General features: G+C 39.1%; 1 protein-coding gene across 1 annotated transcript; it reads right to left on the bottom strand.

Moving 5' to 3' along the window:
* Positions 1–54: 54 nt before the first annotated feature.
* st6galnac1.2 (ST6 (alpha-N-acetyl-neuraminyl-2,3-beta-galactosyl-1,3)-N-acetylgalactosaminide alpha-2,6-sialyltransferase 1, tandem duplicate 2) lies at positions 55–4,037 on the bottom strand. Its single transcript, XM_039661430.2, has 9 exons — positions 3,774–4,037; positions 3,435–3,648; positions 1,683–1,845; positions 1,422–1,590; positions 1,093–1,231; positions 905–1,008; positions 668–751; positions 472–571; positions 55–341 (listed from the first exon to the last, which is right to left on the bottom strand). Exons 1-9 carry the CDS (start codon positions 3,884–3,886, stop codon positions 162–164), a joined length of 1,266 nt encoding a protein of 421 aa, XP_039517364.2. The 5' UTR covers positions 3,887–4,037; the 3' UTR covers positions 55–161.
* Positions 4,038–16,139: the final 12,102 nt, after the last annotated feature.

Below are 16,139 nucleotides of genomic sequence, written 5' to 3'. Positions count from 1 at the left end.
AGCAAAGTTCCTACACACACACACACAAAAAGCCTTTTTTTTTTTACATTTATGTAATTTATTTGAAAAATTGATCAAGGATAGTTCAATCCAATTACGTAAGGATTATTTTGGTCATTAAAGAAACTGAATTAGGCTACTTTTAAGAAACACAGATTCACTTAGATATCAGATTTTCCCAAATACAGCCAGATCAATTTGTCTTCATGAAATTTCCTCCAGGTTTTCATCTCTAAACTATAATCGTGATTAGCAAAAAACACTAGTTTAGTGTATTTGGAGTCATAGTAGTAGTTTGGATATTTTCGATAGTCGATCGTGCTAAATCCATAGACTCTCACCTACATGAAGAGCAAGAAAAACAAGGCATCACTATAAAATGATACACTCAGGGATAAGGTCATCTGATAAAATAAACATAAATGCCAATAAATAAGTAAACAACTGTGCATATTTTTAAAGATCACTTACAATGTCACACGTGTGCATAGCCAGCATAAGTGTAAATGCGCCATTCGTGGGTCTGACCAACCACCATCTTTTAGTTTTCAATTGTTTTGCTTTAAGAAACCTAAAATGAAAAGTGAGAGAGATGAAATGACAAATAATGAAATGGTAACTTCATGCACTAAACATATTGTGCATGTGTGCACATTTGAGCCCCTACCTGTTTCGCACATATCTCAGAAAGTCCGGGTGGAGGATGTAGTAAGAACTTTCATTAAAATGCCCACTGTAATAATTCCTTGGCCTTCAAAATAATAAATAATTGAAAGTTAGGCATATGTAAGCAAAATCAATATCAGTGTGTAGACGACAATCATCAACAAGGTTGATCGCTCTTGTTTTTGTTTTATAATGACAAATATTGATTGATAATTACATTTCTGTTAGAATGACTTACGTTCGTCCATGATATTCTCCTGATGGGATTTTTCTGTTCTTCATAAGGGACTCTAAAAAGTTGTAGTCTCTTGGACCCTCAGGGATTAGAACATATTTAATGCCCTTCCATATAAAGGCCACAACAACAACAAAAAATTAGAGGTTCATACAAAGCAGCTCAAACGAACAAGGGATAGTTAAGACAACCTTGTCAGTAGGAATCTGTTTGAAACCTCTGTTTTTGTGTAACATGAGGGACTGGATTAAGGAATGTGCAGTGTGCACATAAACAGATGTCCTTTTCCCAACATCCTCCTCATGCCCTGCAATAATGGCGGCATTCACTCTATCAGAAACAAACAAATCAATAAGTGGTTTTATTAAATCAGTAAATAAAAAGGTCAATATCACTATAGTCAATCAGTCGATTTAGAAGCTTTTACAAGATATCCTGATTTACACATTTTCTCTTTTAAAAGTGACTGATTTAATCTGTATTTAAACAATGTTTGTTCTTGATAACTTCTAAGATTTACCTAAACACATAATCATTAGAGTCAATCTCCATTCCTTGCCTGGAGCCATTGAGAATGCCAGCATTCCCAACAACAGCACAGTGAATACAGCCATCTTTCGTTCTTGTGGGAACTTGTAGTAACTGGGTAGATGCAAGCTTAGGGATGGTGTCAACAGCTGCTTTTATGGCTATAAAAAAAAGAGGAAATACAGCATTATTTTAGCGTAATGCTATAATAGTGAACAATATGATCATGTTCATGCTTTATGATTACACAAACCTGTGTAATTGAGTCCCATATAGCCAAAGGGGTTGTTAAAGTGATAAAGCCGGTTCCACTCACTCACATTGAGATGATCGCTTTGTAAAAACAGCTGAATGTTTGGAATAAACTTCTCCATAAACACTGGATTAGAGGAGTTTCGCAAGGATGCCATGCATTCCTGAAAAACATGTTGGAAACATCTTAAACCATGTAAATCCTGTTAATGGAACAGTTTATTGTACCTTTAGACAATAAAATGTTTCTTCAAGTTTTGTATACAATACCTGTCAAAAGCAGCACAACTGTTTTCAACATTGATAATAGCCTAATGTTAATAATAAAATGTAACCCGAGCGCCAAATCAGCTTATTAGAATGATTTCTGGAGGATCAATTGACATTAAAGGCTGGAGTAAAGATGCTGAAAATTCAGATTTCATTACAGAAATAAATTACATTTTAAAATATATTCAAATAGAAAACAGTTATTTTAATTTGAAATAATATTTCACAGTATTACTGTTTTTACTATATTTTTTATTAAATAAATGCAGCCTTGAGCATAAGAGACTCATTTTAAAAACATTACAAACGTGAAGGTTTCCAAACACGACAAGTATTGTATGTGTTTTATATCATATTTGATATATCAGTCTTTTATGGCTCATATAGTACAATATAGAATACAGATTACACTCCAGGGGGAAAAACACAGGCCCAAACTGAGCAAACATCAGCAATTTGGTGCAGTAATTTATATGGCAAAAAAAGATGAATTTCTGATTGTGATGCAAATCATTGTCAGCGATAGAAAAATGCATAAAAAGGTTGACTCGATTTATCCATACTTCATTTTTTTAGAGATGTATGAATAAATCAAGTAAACCATAAGTTGCTTCAGTCGAGTAAATCTTTAAATCTTAAAATCTTTAAGTCTTAAAATATTACTAATAATAGTCATCCTTACGTCTTCTTTGTTAAAATATATGTATATATATATATATGAAGATTTCAGATGCAAAAGCCTCTAAATGCCATTTGAAATTTTCTTCTTTAATGATGATTTTTTATCAAACTTGTATATTTAAGTTCAGTAATTTCACTTAAATGGCAATGATAATTACCTATTAATTGTTATTTAAGTGAAATTACTGAACTTAAATATACAAGTTTGATAAAAATCATCATTAAAGAAGAAAATTTCAAATGGCATTTAGAGGCTTTTGCATCTGAACTCTTCATATATATATATATATATATATATATACACACACACACACACACATCAACGACTTCATAGAAAAAGAGACACTACCACAACCTATAGGTGGATTCATATTTCACTAAAACGACTTTTATTTGATAAAATAAAAAATAAAAATAAGTAGCCTGTGAACTATCAGTCAGAGGGCAGAAGGCATTTGGAAGATTGTGTGAAATGTGTTTTCAGTAAGTTTTGTAATCATAATTGAAACGCTTTAGAAATGAATGTATTAAATGTGATAGGCCTTTGGGTTCAACATGTTTCACACGTAGGCTACGACAAAAAAAATGTAGGCCTATTCTATTCATCACTTTGCTAGTTCAAAATCAATCAACAACGAAAGAGCCGAGAGAACGAAAAGAAGCTGTGAAAGCCACGACTAGATCAGCAAAACATTATTAGGCTGGCTGTTACTTTTTCAGTTGGGTTATAGCCAATCAGTCATGTCACAGCAGCATCATGTTAACAAACTTTTACAACTGTTGTCCACTGTAGGCTACTTACACTCGGTTTAAACTGTGGATCCAATCGATACAGATCCTCAAATTTCCACTGGGGCAGAGCAGTAAAATTGTGCTTGTCCATAAACGGCACAAGGGTTGATTGAGTCTCGAGAGGAACATTGTTTGCTCCCGCGTCATTCACAACAGAACTGTTGGTTGGCTCGGGATTCTCAACTGTGACATTGTCTTTATCCACCCCAAAGTTGTAATACTGTCTAAGGAGAAGGGATTGCAACTCTAGTTATAGCCTGTGACTTTACATGATAGTATGTCAAAAAAAAGTAAAATGTTGAATTTAAAAATGGGACATTTTAAGTAGCCTACATTTTCCGTTTCTTACCGCACATTTGCTTTTATAGTGTAGTTTTCATTCCAAACGTTTACAACAATAAACAGGAGTAGGCCTATTAAAGTTATAAGGGAAAGGACAAAGAATATCCTTTGGAGAAACATCCTCTGTGAAAGCTTGCAAGCGCACCTGTAGCCTAGCCTAAATTGATTTAAAGCTGATTACCGACGACTCGAGTGAACTGCCTAAAAAACATTTTATGAACATCATCTGCGCGCTGTCGCTAGTCTACTGTGTGAAGTCGCTTGTGGGCGTTCGTTGTCCCGTCGCTGTTATTGGTTGACTGCACGCCTGGCCATATAACCTACAATATTTTAATTTGACTATAGGAATTAGGCTCAAAAGAAATGCTGTTGGGAGAGGGTTTTTATTACCACAGCGGATTAAACAGTTTACTAAGATTAATAATGATCAATCAACAAATTAAACTCACTCATGATGTCATAAATTATTAAAACTCTTAATATGTTTTATGTGTAGGCCTAATGTTATGTACAAGTTATTACATCAGGGCTTTATGCCTTGTCTGTATTTTAAGGTGTTTTTGTGACTTTCTTTTAGATTTCTTCTTTGGCCATGATTGGTGGCCAAGATGTGAAGAGAGTGGCGTGGAACATCCTCTCTCGAATGTTCACTGAAGATGTGGCCAAGAACATTAGCTGGAAGGGGGTACACGGCAAGAGGGCATTCGGTCACATGTCCTCAAAGACAATGATGTACCGTAAGTCACCCCACACACACACACCCCACACGCACACCCAACACACATCACCCCACACACACATAAACACCACACACCCCACACACACACCCAACACCACCGCAACACACCCCACACGCATGCATGCACACACACCACACATCACCTACCACACACCCCACACGCACGCATGCACACACATCACCTACCACACACCCCACACGCACGCAGGCACACACATCACCTACCACACACCCCACATACACACCACACATCACCTACCACACACCCCACACGCACACACACCACACATCACCTACCACATTCCCCACACGCATGCATGCACACACACCACACATCACCTACCACACACCCCACACGCACGCATGCACACACATCACCTACCACACACCCCACACGCACGCAGGCACACACATCACCTACCACACACCCCACATACACGCCACACATCACCTACCACACACCCCACACGCACACACACCACACATCACCTACCACATTCCCCACACGCATGCATGCACACACACCACACATCACCTACCACACACCCCACACGCACACATACGACACACCCTACACGCACGCATGCACACACCCCACACATCACCTACCACACACCCCCCACACGCATGCAAACATGAGGAGAGTATCCGCATGAAAGACCCACAACTGGCAGATAAACGTGCGATAACATTTCCCTCCGAAACGGTAAGAAATCAAATTCAATTGAATGGAGGATTTTAACTGTGACGAGATGATTGACAGGGCAGTTTACAGTGACAGGATGCACGCAACAGATCTGTCCATTAAGCTTGCCTACTCTTTTACTACACTCTCATAAGTATGTACTTTTTCTTCACAAAAGGGTATATAATTTCAGGGCATAGTATAAGTAAGCAAATTGAGATGCAGCAATTGTAACACCAGCTTATTTTCCCAAGCCGATGAAGTCAAAAGATGCCCAATCTGGCAACACTGATTCATTCCAGCCAAGAATTGGGCAGCCCTGGCTTAAGTCATAAGTAGCCTACCAATTGCATGACGAATTTAAAACCTAATTTTGTGCTTACAGGTACTGTACGTGCAAATGGTTTGTGTCGCACAGACATTCAACGCCATGCCATAATGGTTCAACTTGGCTGCAGACCGTGGTGCGGCGAGGAGGCGCCTGACCAACCAGGCTGAGGCCGATGATTAGTCTATTTTTGAATGTGTTGTTTTGTTAAATAAAATGTGTTGTTTTATTAAATAAAATGTTTTATTTCTTTCAAATTGTTTCAGTTTTCATTTAAATAGTCTGTCGCAAGCTAGACTTTGCTTTCTAATTCAGAGACATGCCCTTTACAAATTCCAGTGGCAGCATATAATCAGAGAACATCTCCTCTTGTAGCACTACTTACAATAGTCTTGCTAAAGCACTTAGAACTCTTTAAAAACAACATTCACTGCATGCATGTATTAAATAAGTATTATTGTACTCTACCTTTTTTTATTAAATATAATTGTTGAGAAAAATTGCCTTAAAAAGCAAACTGTGTAGGCTTTGGTTAAAATGCATCAACCAAATGTAATGTATCACATAGGCTACCAAAATATTGCATATTGCACAAATAAAATATTGCAGACGGAATTTTATGAACGTGTCCAAAATGGACCCGGGCAGAATACGATGCTCATATGAACGGGTCCAAAACGGACCCGGGCAGGATACGATTCTCATATCATATGAACGGGTCAAAAACGAACCCAGAGCGGATATGTGGCTCATTCGCGGTCGCGGATCCAAAGCGAAGCCGGGGCGGATGTATATTTATGTACGGATACGTAAAGGTATGGCGAGTGGACCACAGCGATGTCGGACCGGATCCGCGAGCCGCCACCGTGTCGTATCCGCAGCGGTGTGCAAGTGGACTCAGTTTCGGATCCGCTTTCTTGATCCGTTCCGGAGTTCACTGAACCTCCGCAGCGGATGCATTTGTTTGCTGTCAATTATAACTAATTGCCACTTTGGACATTTGCTGTGTTTTTTTGTTTACATAGTCTTGCTTTAACGGTCATCAATATAAGATAGTACTGCAAAAAAAAAAACTGTTTACTGTAGAGCTATTCTACTGCTGTTATATGCTATATTTATTGTCAAACATTTACATTTTAGTACAACATTTATTTGCTGAATTAATTTATTTCATTGATAACATTTTGTAACGTTATGTGTAGGCCTACCGCCCGGCCGGGAAACGGTCTATTATAACTTTATGAACTGATATCACTTTATTCTTACCTATCACGTAATTTGGAGAGTAATATAATGAATTAAATCCTTGAACTTCCCTGTCTCAAGTTATGTGGGGTTAAAAGCCCGGTTAAGTAGCAACTTCTTTTTAACTGCTAAAGTTAACTGTTGTGAGTTAAAATAATCACCTACCTAGCCTAATTATTTCAACCTAAAAATGATCTCTGCGAAATGAGAAATGATGTGGAATTTCAATGGTATTTCAATTACCAGGAATATTAACAAAGTTGAAATTTCAAGTGTATTAACAATGTTGAAATTTCAACTGAACTAGAGATCAACGTGATTTCAATGGAATTTCAATCGTTTTTAAATGTAATGCCATAAATTAAATAGCCTGCTTTATCTACAGTCAGGATGTGGAATTTCAATGGTATTTCAATTACCAGGAATATTGAAACAATGTTGAAATGTCAACTGTATCTAAAGATCAACGTGATTTCAATGGAATTTCAATCGTTTTTAAATGTTAATTTTAAATGTAATGCCATAAATTAAATAGCCAGCTTTATCTACAGTCAGTATGTGGAATTTCAATGGTATTTCAATTACCAGGAATATTGAAACAATGTTGAAATTTCAACTGAACTAAAGATCAACGTGATTTCAATGGAATTTCAATCGTTTTTAAATGTTATTTTTTTAATGTTTTGCCATAAATTAAATAGCCTGCTTCAACTCGAGACAGTTCTGTATTGAATAGGCTAAAGTAAGTAAGACATCTCTTCTGTGTAATTCTGGACTGCGGTCACTTCTAAGCATAGACATCCAACACATATGGCACCCTTTAGCGTCAATATGAGATGCATATGGGGCAGAAGAAGGCGCATCCTAGTGGTTTAACCCTAACCCTACCCCAGACCTAAACCTACCCATACTCTGTGCGTGTTATATTTACGCTACAGGGTGCCATGTGCGTTGGCTGTCTACGCTTTGGCAAAAGCGTCGTATATGATGCCTTGGGATGAGAATGCGTTGGTGGAGCACTAATGTATTGTTTCTTACTAGCCTTGGAAAGCGTATCGGAAACCTAACATAACCTCGGTTTTCTCTAGAAGAGAGAATGACTGAGTATTGTTAGCTTACGCAATGGGAAAAATGAATCTTTTCGAGATACTGAAGCCTCATTGTGTTCCTGTTTTGGAGTCTAATGATTCCAGCCATGGTTTCTTCAGCTTTTAGTATCCAGGTGTGGCAAATATAAACTTGTGAAATCTGCATTTCTGCATTGACTAGATTACTCATAAAATGTTCACACCAAGGACAATATCTACGATAAGATATAGTTCTAAATAAAAAAGAATAGCAGAGTCCACACCACAACTTAAATAGGCCTTCACTGAGTAATCATTTGGAATGGAGAAAGCAAGTTAAACTATAAGGGCCGGTTTCACAGACAGGGCTTTTATTTTTAGACATATTTTAAGATTATGTCAGTGTAAATTGCTTTCAGTTAAAACACACATTTTATAGAACCCTATTCGGATGGGATATGATATAATAAATCGCTTTGGCAAATATTTGCTATATTTTAAGATGTTGTTTTATGAATTTTAGTAAAAATGACCAGATGGAAAGAGCTGTATCTCTGCAACCAATAAGGATATTGATGGAATGGCTAAATCTCAGTCGGCTCATGTGCTGGATGTAAATGGTCAATGTCCACATAATTATTTCAAAGCATAGTGATACCACTACCATGCAGAATGTGAAGTGCTTTAGTTGGACAGCATTTTGACAGGATAAAAATCACTTCTTCACAGCTTCTAAAGACCTGAATGAGATCTTCGACCTCCAATTTTATCGTGAACTGTAAGCCAACATAACAGGCTAGATTGAGGGGAAATGTACCAGTAAATAAAAAAAATTTAAAATAAAAACCTTGCATTTGCCAAAGAACACGAGAATTTGAGTATGGAAGATTGGCCATGTTCTGTCAAAATCAACTGCTAAACAATGTTTTAATTAAGCATGTGGGAAACATAATGATATTGGGTACACATGTTTGCAGAAGGATCTCCGTCTGATGTTTGCTGGTACTTTGAAAATGAATCAATACTTGGGAATCCTAATGAACACAATGTAGCACGTATGATGGAGTACTGGGGTGTATTCCAGAAAGCAAGGTTAACTTACCGTCAGATAAACCTTGAACTCTTGGTTGATTAACCCTAAACTAATAGCTTACTCTGGGTATGTTGGTTCCAAAACACCTGTGAGGAGTTAGTTTAATCAACCTCCTATTGGTAACCCAGGGTTAATGCGCGGGCACGGCGAGTACATAAAGACATTTTCAATGGATCGCAGAAATCAGGAGTCACCATGGAAACCAAGGGACAAAAAAACGAGCTACATACTTCGGTGAAACTGAGTTGGAGGTTTTAATGCTTGCTTAAAGACTACAAGCCCGTTATAACTAAAAAACAAAACAAACAATACTGCTGCATAAGCAAAAGAAAGAGAGAGTTGGCTTGGCAAAAAATAACAGACAGAGTAAATGTGTGAGTTTTATAAATTATTAATTATAAATGGGCTATTTTCCCCTTTAATTAGGCAAAAAAATATATTATTAAATGATAAAAATAGACAAGTAGCCTATTTGCTTGTTGGCCTCCATAAAGGTATAGTAATGCACATAATTGGCTAGTTATGTTAGGTTCTTATGTTAGGTGTAATCCTTCTGGAGCCAGAAGAAGTGTGAGCCAAGTCAAAATGAAACATTCTCCTGCAAGGTAATATTTTCTAAACTTACTAAACTTGTTACTGAGGCCATGTACTTTATCTAATGTAATTTAGCTTTCTATGTAGCCAATAGAAAGAAGGCTGAGGCCCGTAAAACAGGTTGGGTCCACCTCCACCTCCCCTCACCCCAGCTGAGGAGCTGGCACTGTCCCTGAATAAAGGGCGACCTGTGGGCGATGGGGTACCAGGGGGCAGTTCGTCAGACTCACCTACAAGTGGCTTAGTAAAATGTAGGTGAGCCATATTAATGCTTATGATTTATTGATGTTTTTCACTGTTTTTGTCAGTATTCTAATAAAGAAAATCATCAACACTGTCACCATTCTAAAAAGCCATTTTGAATGAATTTTACAGTTATTTATTCACTTGTGCAGTGTGCATGCTGCTTTGACTGCATATACTGTATACTGTAATCTTACTAGTACTCGTTCCTAATGTCCTTTTTTAAGAATATACAATGAGTATTGAATATGCATGATTATCTTATTGGTTTAATAATCTTGCAGTTGCTGATGGTCACATTGTATTATTGGATCTTCCTGCAACACCACACTCTGTGTTGTCACAGTTGTAAGAGATTATTGTCTTTAGGTTTCTGTTTGCTAGCTTGACCAAACATCCTTCCTTATTTTCACTGTACAATGACGATGAAGAGTCCACTTCTGCTGTGACAGAAACACAAAATGTGGAGAGGTCCGTAGAGGTATGATGAATACAATGCATTCCCCCTTTTTACAGAAGAGAATAAATAAATTGTCATTTTACAGAAAATGGCAGGAGATTTTAATACAGCTGAGGGTCCATCTACCTCCACACAGAATCTTAGCAGTTTAAGAAATGTTCTGCAGTTCTCCTTCCTCATTTAAATATTTGGTCAGTGTTTGTATTACAGACTTTTTCAGTCATGTTTAATTAAAAAAGCTGTTAAGGCCCACCTTCAAAAGCAAATCAGAAAAAGTGACATGGAGATGGACCTTATAAAGCTTCAAATGGGGGAGAAAAGGCTGAACCTAAAGAAGGCCAGACTTGAAATTAAATTGCTGGAGCATGAGCTTAAGGTGGGAAACAGTATGTGAACATTAATCTGTCATTTGTTGTTGAATGAAATCTAAAGCAATAAATACAAATGTCTTTTGTCACAGGAAATAAAGAAACAATGAACAACACTGTTAACTGGTTTTAATTAAAGTGATTTTGGCAAATCATGTCTCGTACTACCCTGCCATCTATTTGGTCTGCTGGGTTCACTGGGGGTTCCTCTTGGCCATCTTGAAACCTTAAACTGAAACCTTGCCTTCAGGATGCCTATGGTCATTTCCTTGACCCGTGTTCTGCTGTGGGCCAGGCTGAATTGTGCCTGCAGTCCAGGCGCAGGTTCAGGGTAGGGTGTCATCAAATAGGGCAAACAAGGGTACCCTCTGTCCCCCAGCAAGTAACCATTGAAGTGTCCTATAAAGGTAGTTAAAGTGTATAATTGCATAAAAACATTTAAAAAAAAACATTGTGTAAGGCAAAACATACCCTGTTGAAAATTGTGGCACAATGATGACTCCCTAAATATTCTGGCTACATGTACAGACCTTGGCCATTTGCCTTCAACATTAGTGATGAGGTGGGTTGCATGACATATTACCTAGTTAGTTGGGACCAGTAATGAGGGTGATTTAATGGTTTAAACACCCAAACATTTAGCACCCAAAAAATCTATTGTCACCTGCACATTGATGCTATGGGATGACTTCCTATTAACATAGTCTCATTCACTGACTGAAGGAGTATTAATGGGAATGTGGGTTCCATCAATGCACCCAATAACATTTGGGAACCCTGACATTGAAAGTTATATAGTTAGAAACATTTAAAATGATTGATGATTGTGACTGTAACCAGTATGAATAGAATAAGTAAATGGTCTGTCATAGAGTGTCATAGAATGGATATGGAATATATATATATATATATATATATATATATATATATATATATATATATATATATATTTTTTTTTTTTAATTATTATTATTATTATTATTTTATCCGTATTATCTGTGCTTCCACATCCACTGGATCGTCTTCAAAAATTGCACGCCATACTCCGTCACCTCTCTGAAACAAACTAACCCTGCAACATAACCTGCTCCTGAGCAGGTTATCCTCAGAGAGTCAGTTGCTATGGTTACTTACATAACCCGAAAGTTACCTCCGTTTTTGGAACCGAAAGCAGAGGTTATCCGCTTACTTTCTCCTAAACTTACCCGGGTAAGTCACATAACCTGCTTTCTGGAATACCCCCTGTAGTGATAGCTTAAGGATCTGTTAGGCTATATACGGTAATCAATACAGCAACGTATACCCGTTTATGGCAAGCGTAGTTAATAGGAGATATACGGTATGTGGTCAACACATTGCAGTTCATGGTGCCAGAAGTGGCAGTTGTTGTTAATAAAGAACTAAGAAGAGAGCAACGCTTCCATTCCCTCATTTATACATGACATCCTAACATTACATGGTGTCAGAAGTGAACATGACAACATGGCAAAGTTTTCTCCACCCGAAAGTTTTGACTTCAGTCAGCCCGAGCTCTGGCCTGAATGGAAGCAGCGTTTCCACAGATTCCGAATAGCCACGAAGCTGGACAAAGAGTCGGGGGAAGTTCAAGTTTGTACACTTTTGTATTCTCTCGGGAAGGAGGCAGAACACACCGTCAGTACATTTGTGTATGCAGCGGATGGCGACGAGAATAGGTACGACATAGTTCTGGAGAAGTTGAACAATTACTTTGTGCCTAAAGTCAACGTGATACATGAACGGGCGAAATTTTATCAGCGTGTTCAAAAGCAAGGTGAAAGTGTGGAAGAATTCATTCGTAGCTTACATGAACTAGCTGAAACGTGCATTTGGAGAAGCTAAAAATGAAAATATAAGAGACAGGTTGGTGATTGGTGTTCTGGATAAAGATATGTCCCAAAGATTACAAATGATGTCTGACTTATCGCTTGAGAGAGCATGTAGGCATGCACGGCAATCGGAGCAGATTAAAAGTCACGTTTACGAACAGACTAGCTCTTCAGCATTGAATGAAGTCGTACGAAGGAAGCACAGTGCACCATTTCGACCAAAAGGAGCGTTCAAGCCAGAAAGCGTAGAGAGAACAAATAGCCAGAAAAACACACGATCAAATGACTCAATAGCGGGGAAATGCATGCGGTGCGGTAAACAACATCCAAAGAGCGTCAATTGCCCTGCGAGAAGAGCAGAGTGTCGAAAGTGTGGCAAGAGAGGCCATTATGCTATTGTGTGTCGTACTCTAAATGTTAGTGATGTAAATGTAGTGCAGGAAGAGCACGAAGATTCATTCTTCCTTGGAGCAATCACAGTAAAGGACTCAAGTGACGCATGGTCCATAACCTTGAGGATTCAAGATACAGAAGTGGAGTTTAAAATAGACACTGGTGCAGATATTAGTGTAATATCGGAACAAACTTACAAAGCTCTCAACACAAGGCCTAACTTAATGTTCGTGAATGCAGCGCTGGATTGTCCAGGAGGGAAATTGAGAAGTACAGGAAGATTTGAGACAAGCACACACCACAAAGGAAACAAGTACTGCTTTACTGTTTTTGTCATTGCAGGTCAGTCTGTTAATAATTTGCTGAGTCGAGAAGTTTCTGCTGCTCTGGGGTTAGTTCAGCGGATTGACGATGTAAGTTCACCCGGTGAGTCGGTTGGACTTTTGAAAACCACTCCTGTGAAAATCAAGCTGAAAACAGATGCAGTCCCATATGCCATTACGACAGCCAGGAGAGTGTCGGTTCCCTTACTTTCTAAAGTGAAAGCTGAACTAGACAGGATGGTGAAGTGCGGCGTGATTGAAGAAATTACAGAACCCACCGAATGGTGTGCGCCGATGGTGCCTGTGCCTAGGAAGAATGGCCAGGTGAGAATATGTGTAGGCCTAAATCGCTTAAATCAAGCAGTTGAACGTGAAAGGTGTATCCTACCAACCCTTGATGATATACTTCCCCAGTTGTCAGGTGCATCAATGTTTTCACTATTAGATGCAGCGAGCGGATTTTGGCAAATTCCTCTGGAGAGGGAGAGTGCCAAATTCACAACATTTATAACACCATTTGGGAGGTATTTCTTTCACAGACTTCCTTTCGGAATCTCCAGTGCACCGGAGATATTTCAAAGAGAGATGAATAACCTCATAAGAGACCATGAAGGTACAGCAGCGTACATGGATGACATAATCATTTACGGGGAAACGCCAGAGGTTCATGATTGTCGTTTAAAGAGGGTCTTGAGGACACTTTCCGATGCAGGATTGAAACTCAATGATGACAAATGTCTGTTGAGGCAAACGCAGATACAATTTCTGGGTCATATCATTGATGCTCGTGGAGTCAGGCCAGACGAGAAAAAGGTTGAGGCCATACTGAATATTCAACCTCCACAGAACCTGACAGAAGTAAAGAGGATTTTGGGAATGGTTCATTATTTAGGTCGATACCTACCTGGATTGGCTGAAATAACCCGCCCACTTAATGATCTCCTTAAAGCTGATACAGTTTGGACTTGGAGTCGCGCACAGGAGCAGGCGCTCACAAGAGTCAAAGAGCTCATGACTGAAGCACCAATCCGTTTCTTTCTTTGACGTGAACAAACCAACCATCGTAAGTGCAGACGCTAGCAGCTATGGGCTAGGAGGAGTCCTCTTCCAGCAGCATGATGGATGCTTGAGACCCGTAGCCTACTGTTCGCGTACTTTGACCAACACTGAAACAAAATATGCACAGATTGAAAAAGAATGTCTCGGTGTGGTGTGGGCTTGTGAAAGATTTTCCAAGTACTTGTATGGTCTGGACAGTTTCGTAATTCACACAGATCATAAACCGTTGATTCCGCTCATCAACAACAAGGAAATTGACATGGTTCCTTTGAGATGCCAGCGACTCTTGATTCGACTGATGTGGTTCAGTGCTAAAGCTGAATATGTCCCAGGGAAATCACTGGTTGTAGCTGATGCTCTTTCTAGACATCCGTCTTCGACACCACAGCTGGATTCAGTGGAGCTTATCAATGACATTACGGCTTTGGAAGAGTCCACTAGAGCTGCCTGGCCAATGTCATGTACACGACTGAACGAGGTAATTGAAAGCACAAAGACTGATCCTGAGTTGCAGGTGGTGATAAAGTATGTAAGACAAGGATGGCCAAAGTACCCTTCACAAGTTTCAGAGCACGTCAAACCTTACTTCGCTGTGAAGTATATGTTGTCTGTGTGTGATGACCTCCTGATTTACAGTGACAGGATCGTTATTCCAAGTGTCATGAGAGCTGAGGTCAAGAGGAAACTTCACGATGGTCACATGGGGATCGTCAAGTGTAGAGAGCGTGCAAAACAAAGTGTTTGGTGGCCTGGGATTAGCAAGGAGATCCAGGTATCTATAGAGAACTGTGCCTTCTGTCAAATAAATAAGCCAGCTCAACACAGAGAACCTCTGATGAACCACATTACCAGACGCACCTTGGGTGAGAATTGCAGCTGACATCTGTGAAGTTAACAAAAAACACTACCTTGTAGTGGTTGACTATTTTTCTAGATTCATTGACATTGCCTATCTTCCAGATATGTCAGGAAAGACTGTGGTATTACGCTTGAGCAACATGTTTGCCAGATGGGGTTGTCCTGATACCCTAATTACTGACAATGGTCCACAATTCGTTGGTCAACAGTTTCAGGATTTCACAACAGCTTACAAGTTTCACCACATCACCACGAGTCCGCACTTTCCACAGTTAAATGGTGAGGCTGAAAGAGCAGTGAGAACCGTAAAGCACATTCTCAGGCAGGAAGATCCTTTTCTAGCTCTTCTAGCTTACAGAGTTACTCCCATACAAGTCACAGGATACAGCCCTGCGCAATTGATGCTTGGACGTCAGTTGAGAACACCGGTTCCTGTGCTGGAAAAGAAACTGAAGCCTGAGTGGCCTGATTTGTCAAGGGTGAAAGAAACTGACAAGATGGCGAAAGCTAATTACAAGCTTTATTATGACAGATGTCATGGTGTTCGACCGTTGCCTGAACCCAAACCTGGAGATCCTGTTACAGTCAAAACGGATAAAGGAGAAAGGCTGGAACAAGACTGCTACGGTTGTAGGTAAACACACGACGCCAAGATCGTACATAATTCGCACAGAGAATGGAGACTTGAGAAGAAACAGAAAGCATCTACGAGTTTTCAATCCGTCTGCATGCCAACGTGATTCAAATGAAGAGAAAAGTGTGGATGAGCAATTGGCGCAAGCTGAACAATGTCCAAGTGATCAAGATCAGAACGCAGGACAAGAAATTCCAGAACAGCCTAAAAAGGTTGTTACGCGTAAAGGAAGAGTTGTTAAACAGCCTGGACACTTGAAAGATTTCATAGTTAGTACATAGATTGCCATGTGAGGCAGAATAATCCTCGGCCTCTATGTGGGTGACCGGTAGTCTACCCGGAATCCCTAGATAGTCTTTTGTGATTCAAAAGAAGATCTAAGTTCTAAACAATTGTTGAATAAGATGTTTAAAATCATAAGAAAGAAGACACTGAAA

Source organism: Pimephales promelas, chromosome 17, assembly GCF_988280905.1.
Source record: "Pimephales promelas chromosome 17, fPimPro1.hap1.1, whole genome shotgun sequence".
Taxonomy (NCBI): Eukaryota; Metazoa; Chordata; class Actinopteri; order Cypriniformes; family Leuciscidae; genus Pimephales; species Pimephales promelas.
Note: the sequence above shows the minus strand (reverse complement) of the source record. Positions and strands in the feature narration are given on the sequence as shown.

Coding starts and splice junctions, on each gene's coding strand:
- st6galnac1.2 (XM_039661430.2), bottom strand. CDS start 3,886: ATGTTTCTCCAAAGGATATTCTTTGTCCTTTCCCTTATAACTTTAATA. Junction 1,232..1,421: donor TCTAATGATTATGTGTTTAG/GTAAATCTTAGA, acceptor TGTTTCTGATAG/AGTGAATGCCGCCATTATTG. Junction 342..471: donor CTATGCACACGTGTGACATT/GTAAGTGATCTT, acceptor CTCTTCATGTAG/GTGAGAGTCTATGGATTTAG.